We start from the raw sequence: 14,230 nt of genomic DNA on the forward strand, positions 1-14,230 counted from the left end.
TTATTTATTAGATTGGTGCTTTACGCCGGACTCGAGAGTGTTTCACTGGGGAAACCCATGACCATCTGCAGGTTGCTGGAAGGTCTTCCCGCTTACAGCCGCAGAAGAAGCCAGCATGAGCTGGACTTGAACTCCCAGGGACCGCATTGGTGAGAGGCGCCTGGTCATTGCGTCATGCTGGCGTGCTAACCCCCTCGGCCAAGGAGGCCCCTGGTCAGGTTTATAGGCTGAGGAAACCAGAGAAAATCACTAACCTACAGTGTATTGCAAGTTATGCTGGTTGAAGGCAAGGGCTCTCCAGTGAAATTCATGTAAGACCAAACACTAGAACCATACCACTGTTCACAACTAGGCGCCTATCTCAGTGAGCAATTAAAGCCAGGGAATCATCCCTGTCCTAGACTGGGATTGACCTAATGTTAGGGGACCTAGTGACCAATAGATTGCTGTATTGAACACCAGGCTCAAGACTTTTTCACTTGTATAGCTGTGATTAGGTTTTGAGGTGGATTAAAAGTGAGGTACCCAGACAAATCTTCACCAGGTGCCATTACTGGAATGCCACAGGGAAGACAGCAAGACCTGGATTGAAACATGTGGCATCACTGGTCTTGACAGCTTTGAAAGGTGATTTCAAGGCAATTGAAAAGTGAGCGCATTTACACCTCTCACACTCAGGGGTTGGCAGGGATCACCTCCAGTAAAATTCCTGCATAACCTGGGATTCTGCGGGTAGAGTAAGCATCCCTGAGGCCTAGTCCCTTTGCATCATTTTGATGTATTTGTATACTGAATGTCATCACAGTAAAGCATTTTAAGTAATTCCAGACCAGTAATATCTAATATAATGTAATTAACATCACTGCATATAATTTTGTACCTAATTCTGCTTTTTGCCATTTTGCCACTGAGCATGTAACTTGCTACTATATGAACATTTGCATCAACAGTTAGAATAACCCTTTCTGAGGTAAATTTTGACCAGAGGCTGCATTTCCCTGGCAACGAGTGACCATTTGTCAACTATCACATTGTCGTCTCTGGTTTTGCTCTGTATGCTAAATATATGCTTTTAAATCAAAATGAAGACCAAAGTGGATACAAATTATGAAATTTCATTAGGTCACAAAGCTGCACTTGAATCAGGTAAGGGCCTTTTTACAATATACCTGTTTTCCTCTGTCCTTAACCCTTGTAGAGGTAAAATAGTCTGGCCAAAGCATGACACACTAATTACATGAATAAAATTGGAATCCAGTTTGCACACAGTGTGTGCACTGTAATATGGCAATATGTCACATCTGCAATGAGTTTAATCACTCTAAATTTCATGGCTATACAAGCCAGTTTCAGGACCATTACAAACACATCGTTCTCTGCTATTCAGCCTGTTTTACAAGCATAACTGTAGTATACAGAAATATTGACGAATTACAGAGAAGAACAAAAGAGTAAACTGTTGGGATTGTCTTGTTTTAAGCAGGTAATGTTCACCATTTGGGAGTTCACAACTGACCCAGGTCATCCCATACACTCTCACTGCTGAACAGAACATCACATTATAAGTGCTGTTGCTGTCAGCCATGATTAATATACAAACACATTTCTCACACAAGTTGAGTTTGAGGGGTGAAGTTTTACTAAAACCAGTGTAAAGAGAAATCCAAGCAATAAAACATCTCTCCAACAGTAGCTTCTGTAATAACATGATCATCCATTCTAAAAATGACAAAAATTATGAGATCTAAATGACATGTGAATAATGGTGATGAAAACAGATGATACTGTGATACAAACAAATGATACTGTGATACAAACAAATGATAATGTGATGAAAACAGATGATATACAGAGTTACAAATGAATGATACATGAGAGCTACTCTGAGATTATCAGCTCATCTATGCCCCAGTCTTCATAACTGCCATCAGGTAGATATCTTCTTATGATGATCGGGATTTTTCGTGCTCTGTAAAAAAACAATACCATTTTCTCAAATCATTTCAGGTAATTATTTAATTCGGTTGGTGTTTTACAGTAATGCCATACTAAAGAATATTTAGCACGAAACTTTGATGCTTCAAGCTTTGTAACGAGATCTGGATATTATCAGATAAAAAAAAATTGTGTTCACAGCGTGTAAATCTATGATTTTCAAGAAAGTTTACTTTGACAAGCGGGATTTCGTTTACACGAACTGTATCTCGAATACTGTTTGTGCGTGCAAGAGAATGGAAAGTGCCCAAGAGGAAGACACCCCACTTAGCCACTACCTCAAAAAAACCTCTAGTCAGGCCGCTGCAAATCATGCAGAAGCAACCTTTCTGGTTCAGAGCTACTGGTTTAATTTTAGGCAGTCAAGACTTAGGGCCGATTCCACAAAGCCATTTCTCACTTACGTCAAAATTCGGATCATGATATTACACCTATTTGTGAGCCCTCTAAGTTAAAATTTGACCACCTCATAAATGGTATCTTCAGACAAATGTGTCAAAATTTCAACTTTTGGTACAAAAAATAAACACTGTTACAAGGTTTTAAATTTTGACTTTTGTCAGAAATGGCCTTCAGAAATCAGCACATGACTTGTTATCAAAGCATAACTAAAGCCATCTACATTCCATCTGCCTGAAAAACATCTCAGATATTAGACTTAGCCATACACAACCTGAACTAAAATAGCAAAAATTTAAAATCATTTTCCATGCTGTTGAGATGTTCCCATTATTTAAGACAAATTGTCACCAACTACCACAGACTTACTTTAACTCCTTCATAGCAATCTGAAGAGGGTCTGTTTCACCTTCCAATTCCACCATGACTGGAGCACACATCCTACAACAGACGCATCAGAAGTTTCAGTTGACAGTTGCTTTTTATCAGTTATTTTATTCTGGTAGCATGTTTTGGTATCTGCCGTGAAGGTACCCAGGTACTCAAGAGACCCAGGTATTTGAATGTCTCATTGGTAGACTACAAATGGTCTTCAATAAATGGCCCCACATGCACAGTTTACCACTGACCCCACAGAGAGTGGGGAATCTAGAACTTCCCTATCCAAGTCAACCCTTGCCATGTCCCACACCAAAATAGAGAGTGGGGAATCTAGAACTTCCCTATCCAAGTCACACCTTGCCATGTCCCACACCAAAATAGAGAGTGGGGAATCTAGAACTTCCCTATTCAAGTCAAACCTTGCCATGTCCCACACCAAAATAGAGAGTGGGGAATCTAGAACTTCCCTATCCAAGTCACACCTTGCCATGTTCCACACCAAAATAGAGAGTGGGGAATCTAGAACTTTCCTATTCAAGTCAAACCTTGCCATGTCCCACACCAAAATAGAGAGTGGGGAATCTAGAACTCCCCTATTCAAGTCAAACCTTACCATGTCCCACACCAAAATAGAGAGTAGGGGAATCTAGAACTCCCTTATTCAAGTCACACCTTGCCATGTCCCACACCAATCAAAAGTTTTGTTTTACTGGCAGAATGAATCTTTTTTTAAAAATGTCGTAGAATGGTAGAAAAAAAAATAAGACTGAAAAATCATCTTTTGTGGAAATTGTGGACTGTCCTGTTAAGAACATATTACAATTGGAAAGCCTTGAAAAACAGGAAAACATTAAAGAAAAAACATTAAGATCGGGTAAAATAAAAAAGATGGATTTTCAATTATATCTTTATTCCATTTATGGATTTTTTATTGTTGGCTCGCCTGTTTCGTGAGAAGTGGTAAGACCATAACAGTTCATTTATCTCACCAAATGGAAGTCAAATCAGTAAGAGACATACGCTATTTGCAAAGCCCTTGTCCCTAGCAGTCTAGCTCGTTCATATTTGGTCATGTATTTGGTTGTAATCCTTTTCTGAGGCTCCACAGCTTTAGGTACATCTGATGCAGGAAGGATGTCCACAGCCTCTGCTCCTGCCTACAACAGCCAAAAATCAACACAATCTCTACTGTATTCTGTTAACCAGACTTGTGGATTCTTCAAAGTGACTTAAATCCAAATACTGTATTTGATTCATGAAATCTGATTCATGAATAGAAGTGCATAGGTCGTCGGCATTTCAAAAACATTATACTTTACATGTAGACTGGAGAGAGACAAAGAGAAGGTGCTATAGGCAACATTTCTATTTTATCACACAGGGTGAAATTGGACTTAGACACAACAGAAATCATTACATGAACCCATGTAAGATCAAAATTCCTTTGAAGATGGCTTTTTGTATACAGAAATGAACAATATAATGTCAATAATAAAGAAATATTTCCATGCAGTTTGAGACAAAAGGTTGGTAGATATTTAATGCTGTAATTTTGTCTGGTATTAAATGATATGGGATATTTCCACCCTTGAGTGTCAACAAGCATTATGAAATCTGTAAACTAGAAACATTTGAAGCAAAATTTAAGATAGGCCCGGTACTGTTATATAATGGTTTGGCCTATTGAAATAAAATTACACATTATGACATGTTATAATGGTTTACTTCCTGATGCTCTATAGGTTCATCCAATGGTTCATCGTCATCAACATCATCAATGTCATCGAAACTGAAATTGGAAATATAAGCACTTTCCATTACAGAACACACATCAGCTCAGCCCTGAAAGACTCCAATTCCGTTTCATACACTGGCCTAGCTTCGTTGGGCGTTTCGACACTTACAATGTTCATTTTGTACTCAACGAAGATCCAAGCAGATTGCCCTTCTTATCAAACAAGTCTTGCGCAAGTAAACGACACCAACCTAAAGATGGGCTTTCAGCACACATCACCCTGCTCCCTTATGTCCTTACTCGATTTAGAATAGATTTATTATTGCCATGAAGGTTTCCACGGTATACGCTCGTGGGTGACTGCAGCAATGTTGAACAGCTACGTGCATGTCCTGCTTCATAATGGACATATGGTGACAGTGCAGTGGGTGCGAAAAGCAGGTCTTTAGGTTGGTGCCATTTATTTGCGCAAGACTTGTTTAAGAAAAAAGACAATCGGCATGAGCCTTCATTGAGTACAAAATTAACATTGTAAGCAATGAGACTCCAACGACAAGAGGCCAATATAAGAAAAGGAGCTGGAGTTTTTCGGGACTAACATCGGCTAAACTCTTATAGGTGTGTGGACTCCAGTGTAGTTTTTGATTTTTGGCACAACAATTAAAATAAAGCATTTAAAGATACCTTTAGCATCCACTCTTGCTGTTTATTTCGTTGCTCTCAACAAATTATAACAAATCTCAACGCAAGAACAACAAAGGGAAAGTACTTTTCAGTACAAATGTGTTATGATGCGGAAACTGCGCACATGGTGGCGGCGCAACAATACGACATGTACACAAGAGATATCCACTTAGATTTTGACATAGTATTACATAGATCTCCTAAAAAATTCGTGGTACAGGAAACTTTAACATATAATGATAAAGACACATTTGTCATAATTAAAGACAAGCATAAAGTAAAGAAAATGGGAACATTTGTGGAACAATACTTACTCCTGTTCGTCGTCGGCCATGCTTAAGTTTTACTGAAGATCAGTTCATTCAGGGGGAATAACTGATACTCCCGGTTCACGAATTTGCATAAAACATGGAATTGCATTGAAAACGGAGGCCTTTTTTAATACGTTAGAAGTCAGGCCTTGTTAGGCATTGTGTTAGACCAGTCTCAAGATTTAAATAAACCTAGTGAGACAAATGTATGCACTTTGGAACTCGACATTTTATGAAATTGAAGGCCTACAACAAAAGATATCTAGATAAAGAGAAATTATTTTATTAGAAACTAGCCAGTCTTAACGGGATTTCGGCCTACACGATTGTTACACCGTGTTATGTAATAAACTTATACACAAGTAATGCAACACCCATTGTGTGACGTCATAAAAATTTCCGAGTAAAGTAATATCACCGACTAAAACGTAATAAAATCGTATATTTGACGTCAGTAAAGACAGAACTATGGCGCTTACGTCGTGCTCGGCAGATAACCGACCAATGAAAAGTCAGGACATAGATAGGCCCTGTAGAGATTACTTGTCATAATGCAAGACATACATCGATACTCTTTTATTGAGGGGTATTTTGCTCTTGTCCTATGTATGAAGAATGTTGGTTGGATATTTCAGTAAGAGAGATAACGCTTGTAAAATAGCCAGAGGTGTAGGCCTATACCGGTACGCGAAACCTTAAAAGTTGTGTTATATTTTATATACATTTCAAATATTTTGTTTGCCTTGTTACTTTTACGGCTCCGTCCCAATCCCCTCGTTTTGTTATAAGAATTTATTATTATTTTTCAAACGAGTAGTGCAATGTAAAAATTTACGTATTATGTAGGTATATATACAGACCTATTCTATGGTTATTCAAGTGCTTGTGGGTCTCTTAAAGGTATCTCGAATAGGAAACCGGATATTGCCCAATGGGAACCCTATATACAAACCATAAGTTGCTTTCGGACATTGAAACATACTGCATCGCACGGCCGTGTTCACAGAGATGCAGCAAGTCGCTTTCAACTTCACTTTAGCCGGGACTGTCTTGGTAACAAGCCGATCATATGGCTGGCATTCAGGGTTGATTGTCCTTATGTTACGCGGCAATATTAAATGCCGGTAAGACGGGAATGTTTATTACGTTACACTGTATGGGTATATTAGTGTATTATTATTACATAAGACAATGTAACAATCGATATAGAAACAGTCATAGTTCATTCCTATTTTCAATACGGGGGGCCTCCTTGGCTCAGATGCTTAGAGCGCTAGCGCAGCGTAATGACCCAGGAGCCTCTCAACAATGCGGTCGCTGTGAGTTCAAGTCCACCTCATGCTAGCTTCCTCTCCGGCCTTACGTGGGAAGGTCTGACAGCAACCTGCGGATGGTCGTGGGTTCCCCCGGGCCCTCCCCGGGTTCCTCCCACCATAATGCTGGCCGCCGTCGTATACGTGAAATATTCTTGAGTACGGCGTACACCAATCAAAGAAATAAATAAATATTTTCAGTACTCAGTATTCATGTTATATCGTTAACCACATATTCCCCCCTCTCCGCGACAATCACGTTTGAACATATATATTTTAATACTCATTGTTGATTCTTTATTTGAATAACACGTGTTTGGTACACAAGTAGGCACAATTTGATTGTACGATTAAGTGCTCTACGTCTCAAGCCTCCGTCTCAAACAGGGGTTTTCATGACGAAACTCATGTCCCAATTAGACTTGTCCCATACTAATCATACTCTGTATAGGCTTATATTCTGTTTGCTTGATTTGTACGCTGTGACGAGCTTTCCCACATGTGATAGATGTAGTATGCACTTCTTATAAGTTTGATAAAGTGGAGCGGGCTGTGGTATAGTTGCCGGTACTAGTTAAAAGCATTTGTCTCTCCGTCACTGGGACACACGATAGAGGTTCGGGTTCCAAACCAGCCTTGGATAGGTAATTTGTAGAGTTCCTCGATCACACAGCTAATGGCAATAAGCCGTCGATGACGCTTGTGTCGTCGTTTACGCAGTCTAACGTTCACTGAAGTGTACACGTTATGTGTGAATGCCACATATGGGAATTTTTCGTCAGTAACTTGCCAAAGGTAGATGGTTTACGCTGGGCACTCTTCGGTTTCCTCTATTCATAAAACCAACAGCTGTATCGTATATCAGTAAACAATTCTCGAAAGTGACGTACGTTAAGTAACAGTTAAATAGATAAATAAATAAATATAGCATGGTGGACGGCAAACGCATGGTCTTCAACGAGTGGCACCATAATTGTTAGTACCGGTACCAAAAGTCTATCAATGGACTTCTGTTAGTAATAAATGCATGGTGTCTGTTACCCGTGCGTTACCAAGGTCTGTGGTTTTCTGGGCAATACGGCTTCCCTCATTCATAAACCAGGTGGCAAGTTTGTAAGGGAAATGTTCTTGATAACACCTATAATTTTCCACCAATAAATATATGAATGCAATGTACTGCATATCAATAAAATTGACATTTGCATGCCTGCAGATTGGGCTATTTTCGGTCGTTATATAATGGAACGGGTTGTAATTCGCTAAAATAAAATCGTGCTAAACAAGAGCTACAGTTTTCAGCATGCAGCCAGCCACCTGTCCAGTCATGTATATTGATCTACAGTGATTAGAACGCTCATAGAACTTTAACTGGGATGGCCGTAGGATTCCTCAGCCCGGTTTCTCCCACTATAATTCTGACCACCGTCGTATAAGTGAAATATTCCTGAGTACTGCATTAAAACACCAATGAAATATATAAATAAATAGAACTCTCATTCTCGGTCGATCGAGAGGTGAGGTTGTATATTTACATGGAACAAGGGAGATCACTCTGTGGGGTTAGGTAACAGATGCCTGGTTGTAGTTATAACCGACTCGTCCCGTGACTGGTACAGTGGCGATCGATTTGGTCAAGTTAGTCTAAACACTGATGAATCATAAAAAAACAGAGTTGATAGCAATTTAACTTCAATAGTGTGAGACGCTTTGATAGTAATACCACAATCGGCGAGGCAACTGGGCTGATTTGTAGCCTTAGTCCGTGAGAAGGTAGGCCCATTTATCAAGCACGGTAGGCCATCATATCATATCTGTAGGTCTATCGGATCAGTACAAACTGATTCATTTCATTGTTATATTCCTTGGTAACTTGCACACAGGGTGTGAGTGTATGAGGGCTCAGTCATCTTACGTGTATGCCATTAATCTTTAATACCAAAACCATTGTGGATTAGCCAACAAACACCAATGTACCTTACTGCTTCCGAATCACGGCTTTGTTTTTACCAACACCAGGGGGAGCCACTGTACAGAGCCTGGCATAGGCCTACCGCGTATTAACCTGCTGGAATGACGTAACCTATGTAGATATAGGTATCAGTATAAGTAATTTATGATATAAAAAGAAGAACTTGAAGAACAGAAGAGCTATCTCACAATTCTTAGATTGTACTGTTACGGCTATTTAGCCTACATGTATGTAGGCCTATAGGCCTGCGCATATGGCATGGCCACCTTTATACGGTATACACGTGTGTATATACACATGCATACATTCATCCATACAGGCATGTATATGTATGTCTGTCAGTGAAACCTAGTGAAATGAATGTTTCGCGAATTTTAAGTTACTTTGAAAATTTTATGCAGACGAGATGATTATGCATATGGATCAATCACCAGTGCTCAGTAGTACAGCCAACGACGGATTTAAGGCAAATAGGCCCAACGGCGTATATTAGCCTTCATAGTCCTTGTGTGATGTCCAGGGGCGCAAATATAACATAGGCGACGTCTTTTATGAAAAACAAAACTTGCGAAGTTTTGTTGAACGGCCACTTGGCCGGTTCTTTTGGATCTCATGTATAGGCCTACAGCTTGCTTTAATGGAATTGTACCGATACAAATATTGGTATTTGATAACACTCAAACAAATAATAATATTTAAGATCTACCTTGCGGCTGGGAACAGCTGGGTGTTTGGCGACTGAAAGCAACTAGGAGCGTCTCGAAGCATATAGCTGTACGCAGTTCCGTCGATCTGCGCGTGCTTGCGTCCAGGTGGTCACATTTGATCACAACTATGCATAACAAGCTTGATTTACACAATGGAAATGGGGACGACCGAGTGGGGTGATGAGGCGGAAAATATACTCATCCATATGTGGGCACTTAGCCCGTGCTTGTACGGCATCTCTTGCAAGGCACACGCAAATCATATGTGACGTACATGTGTAGTGCACCTTGAGAGAGGGCTATAATTAGAACAAATTATTAAATTTGTCTCTCCTTTCACTAAGTGGGAATATAAAGCGAAAAGTTGGAATGAAAGGAAAAGAAAATTTTCTAAGAAACGTTAAAGTTTGAAGGGAAAGGCATCTTAAAGGCCTATTAGACAGTGTATCAATCAGGCTGCACCCACGCATGGTGTACAAGGTCAACACAACCATGAATAGGCCACATGACAGTCATGTTGCCAAGTATCTGCTCACAGTTACTGCCAGTCGTAGTCGACCTACGCGCACCGAAACTTGAATCTGTACAGACGCTGCCAGTTGATCACGATCGTAAGGATTTGTCAAACTTTTCGACATCAGCGCTACGCGTTGGTCAAGAGCGTCGAGTTGTACCCAGTTGCTTACGATCGCATGGCGACCTACGCCCTTCTTCACAATCAAGATCAACTTGATCCTGTACGACCAATGCCTGGCCAAAACTATTGATATACATGTAGGACTAGCACAATTCTAGGTTTAGCTTTAAAAGGTGTAGGCTAGCCCTAGCATTTTTCTGCTATAGAACTGGAGTTTTTGTTTTTATTTGCACCCTTGTTTGCTACTTGATAGTATTGCTTGGTGCCTGTAAGAGAATGTGGTGGTGGTTGTGTGTGTGTTGGGGGGGGGGGCATTACATGGCATGGGACACAGTACATTGTCTCTGTTTTATCGGGGTTTTCTTCTGTAGCAGGACAGTTTATGAAAATGGCACAAAAGCTCATTAGAAAATCCACACAGGCATGCATTATGTATATTACCAGACTATATCACAGCAGTACGCCCCCAAGTTAATTTAGAGTTTCTGTATGCGTGTTTTGATGTTGTTTTATGTTTGATATGGTTCACTTCCAACGCTGATATCACCATAACCATATTCTTTTGAACACTTTTATGAATCGGTAACCCTAAGAGTTTTTCTCCATGCAGGTTCTATCATATATAGGCTTACTGCATAGACTGTAGGTTTAGGCTGACAGTTCCTACCGTACAGAATTCCTACTTTCCGTCTCCTCGATAGATGTTAATTTCTATCATGCAAGCACGAAACTTAATACCATGGTTTCTTGAAATCATTTGTATGTCTTTATAATGTCGTGAACACAAAACAGAGTATGATAATTGAATTATGGGAAACAGACCTGTTTACATCAAATTAAAGTAATCTGCTGTTTAAAAATAAAGAAATGATTGACGTAAGAACAAATACGTTCGTTTGTATTCTTAGTTAATTTCCGTTACCTGTACCTGAGAACAATTAAGAGAAAACTAATTAACAGATTTAATCATTAAGTAAATTGGCTTAATTGTTCTCTCCCTGTGTACGCCAGACAGTGAGTTATGTTGCATTTGACCCCGCAGCCCTTCTTTATTTTCATTGGATAGCTTCTTGTATGTGGATGCTGCGAAGAAATAGACCTAATCGGGCCAAAGACTATGACGTGGTTAATGACGAAGATGAGCCTTTTCACAGGTGAGTTTGTAACCACCATCGTCAAAGGTGCGAATTAAACGAGATTAACATTTATGCTATGTGCAATTATGTTGAAGTTGTATTTAAATACTGCGTACATAGTACAATTTGAAAAGTATATTTATTTTTACCGTATGGTCAAAATAGGCCAACGGATATTGTCATGGTTTTTATCACGTCCGTCCATCCGTCTGTCTGTCCATTTCTTTGTGCATCACTCTTGAACACTTTTAACGGTTCTAAACTCATGCTACACGTACATTTAACTTGGGCAATTTGAGGATTTTTTTTCATTTTCTCTGAATTGTTCAGTGTCTTCATGGTCATTATTTTATAGGGTCATTGATTCAAACTTTTGCCAAAGGTTTTCAAGATATTTCGTTAACTCTGATCTTCAAGCAGTTTTAATCAAATTCTGTCGCACAGTTTGAATTTGTTTTTTGTTTTTCGCCGATTTTTTGCAGGTTTCTTGGTTCTATAGCTCCCTTACACGACAAAACCTACAGTTACAGTTACATTTGTATGGCATGCAGCATAGACCTGTTTAGTGAAACGGCAGCGTAATGAACAAAGTAAAAGACTATAGCAAAGACTAATTCTCATATAATACGAATCACTGTAGAGCACACACGGGATGTTGGTATGCCTTTAATTCCATCACTAACACACTACACATGTGGGAAAATGTGTCAGTTACATGCCAAAGGTTGGTGGTTTACTGAAAGTTTCTAACTACGACCAAACACATTTGCATTTCCTCGACATATCGATATATTTATATTTGCATAGTCGGGTTGGGTGGATGGGGGGGGGGGGATCGTCGTTCAAGATTTATGGGGTTTGTCATCTCCAAAGTGCGGTGAATACAACAGGGACTTCTTCACACAATGCTGATATGATTCTTAACGCATGAGTGAATGTTTGCATGAAGGGGAATCCCTTTCTTTGCACAGAGGTGAATACATTTCAGCCTACCATATCTATACCGAAATTCTATGTACCCGCCTACATGGAACATTCATTGTCAGGATATAATCTGAGTGCTATCGTCCCTTGTAGGTCTGAGAAATGTGAAACCTATCATACATGTGCAGGCCTAAACGTCACATTATGTATGTGGGTGGGATGCTTGCGGTTCCTAAACTGTGCCATGTTTACCGTCTCTCGTGCATGCTCTAGCTTCGGGGGCACATGTCATGCTCAGGTTTCTGATCTGTTGACATTCCTGCTTGTTTAAAATCCTTCTTCTTTTCTTGCGATGTAATAAGTTGAGGGATGTCGGTCGCGAGTTGCGCACTGTTGACACGTGTGTCGCTGAAGGTGTATATATCATCCCTGCCCTGGTTTTAGGTATTTTTTGTGTGTCAGTAAATAGGTAAAACTATTATCTACGATAATAATCAGTTTAAGGTGAATAAAGCTAGTGGAACAACCCTATCAGGAGGATATCTGCGCGCAGAAAAATGGACGGTAGTGAGCTTATTAGCCCTGGTCGGTAAGTACATAGGCATAGTCCGCTGTTCTTTCCATAGCAATGCAATATTGCGTTTGTGGGTACTCTTTTGTATGTATGCGTGGCTTCGTTTAAATTTTCGGCATGTTCCATATTGAAAAGATACAGAGAACGTCACCATCCTATATAGCTCTATAAAATAGTTCCCAACCTAAAACTCTTGGCAAAAATGATTATGGACTACCGTGTATGTACAGTGCGTTTTATTTTCAGGTATGTTTAGAATGTTCATCGGTTTAAACACGGGGTCTGTCTGGGGACTTCTTGGTGTAAGATTTGTGAAAAAGATAAAGCGGAAAAACTAAAACTAAGCGGAAATGTTATCTCATCCTCAAGCAAATCTTGATAGTGTCAACTCGAGGAGCCACGGCCCTGACATGATAGCGTGTATTTATATCTGTTCGATGACTCCATCTGATTGGATACATTCGAGTGATGAGATCGAGTGGATCAGCCTCTATGAAATCGGCCCCTGTTGCAAACTCCTTGGAGTTTGTGTCAGTTGCAAGCTCCGTGAAGTGGGCGTCAGTTGCCGGCTTAATATAAAGTCGACGTCAGTTGGAAGCTGTATGGAGTTGGTGTTAGCTGGAAGTCCTTGAGGTTGGCGTCAGTTGCAAAGTCCCATGAATTGCGCGTCAGTTGCATCTTACATGAAGCTGGTATTATTGTCGTAGGCTCCATGAAGTCGACATCATTGGTATAGCTTCATGAAATTGTCGTCATTTGCAAGCTCCATTAAGTCACGCAAGCTTTCTCTGAGTTTTCACAATGACCTCCGGTGCCATCCAACTTTTAGATTGTAAGTAAATAAACCTATAGAATATCGATTTTAATGGCTTTCGACGTGGTGTAAATAAAGTGTGTTGTACCGATTATGGTTCTGTCGAAGTGAATTTTACTGCACTGGAGACTATTTGCGTGACACACAGTTACATGGGAATGTTAATAGGGTGTAAATTGTGTTTCGAAAAAAATATCTGTGACAAATGTACGCTACAATAATCAGGTTACCCGGCCAAATGTAGGACAATATTGACTCACAGGGAGTGGTGTGTAGGCTTAGAGCTGAACAAACACAGCTGGTTTAAAAATGTAAATGATGCACGACAGACAAGAAGAAATAAACACACAGGTGTGATTTGAAAATGTAAACAAGAACAGAAGATAGACCTGGTGCAGAAGTCGGGCAGAACGAAAAATGTGCTCATGAGCATGATTATATATATATATATATATATATATATATATATATATATATATATATATATATATATATACATGTTTTTCTCTTTGTTGGTACTTCATAAAAAAGGTTTAACTTAGAACGGAAAATACATATTTGTATGTGTCTTCCTCGGTATATTTCATATAAAAAAGAGATGCAGCGAATGGACAGTAAAACAGGCTATATGGATATCGTAAGGGACATATC

General features: G+C 39.7%; 1 protein-coding gene across 1 annotated transcript; it reads right to left on the bottom strand.

The window, feature by feature from the left end:
• Positions 1-1,616: 1,616 nt before the first annotated feature.
• On the bottom strand, positions 1,617-5,535 carry LOC135482130 (DNA-directed RNA polymerases I, II, and III subunit RPABC2-like). Its single transcript, XM_064761977.1, has 5 exons — positions 5,509-5,535; positions 4,501-4,564; positions 3,796-3,932; positions 2,764-2,835; positions 1,617-1,969 (listed from the first exon to the last, which is right to left on the bottom strand). Exons 1-5 carry the CDS (start codon positions 5,526-5,528, stop codon positions 1,879-1,881), a joined length of 384 nt encoding a protein of 127 aa, XP_064618047.1. The 5' UTR covers positions 5,529-5,535; the 3' UTR covers positions 1,617-1,878.
• Between the last annotated feature and the right edge of the window lie 8,695 nt (positions 5,536-14,230).

This window comes from Liolophura sinensis, chromosome 1 (genome assembly GCF_032854445.1).
Source record: "Liolophura sinensis isolate JHLJ2023 chromosome 1, CUHK_Ljap_v2, whole genome shotgun sequence".
NCBI classification, from domain to species: domain Eukaryota; kingdom Metazoa; phylum Mollusca; class Polyplacophora; order Chitonida; family Chitonidae; genus Liolophura; species Liolophura sinensis.

Excerpts from the sequence above, each read along its gene's own strand:
- LOC135482130 (XM_064761977.1), bottom strand. The coding sequence starts at position 5,528 with ATGGCCGACGACGAACAGGA. Across the intron at positions 4,565-5,508 it reads ATGGCCGACGACGAACAGGA|TTTCGATGACATTGATGATG; the intron begins GTAAGTATTGTT and ends TTCCAATTTCAG. Across the intron at positions 1,970-2,763 it reads ATTGCTATGAAGGAGTTAAA|AGCACGAAAAATCCCGATCA; the intron begins GTAAGTCTGTGG and ends GTTTTTTTACAG.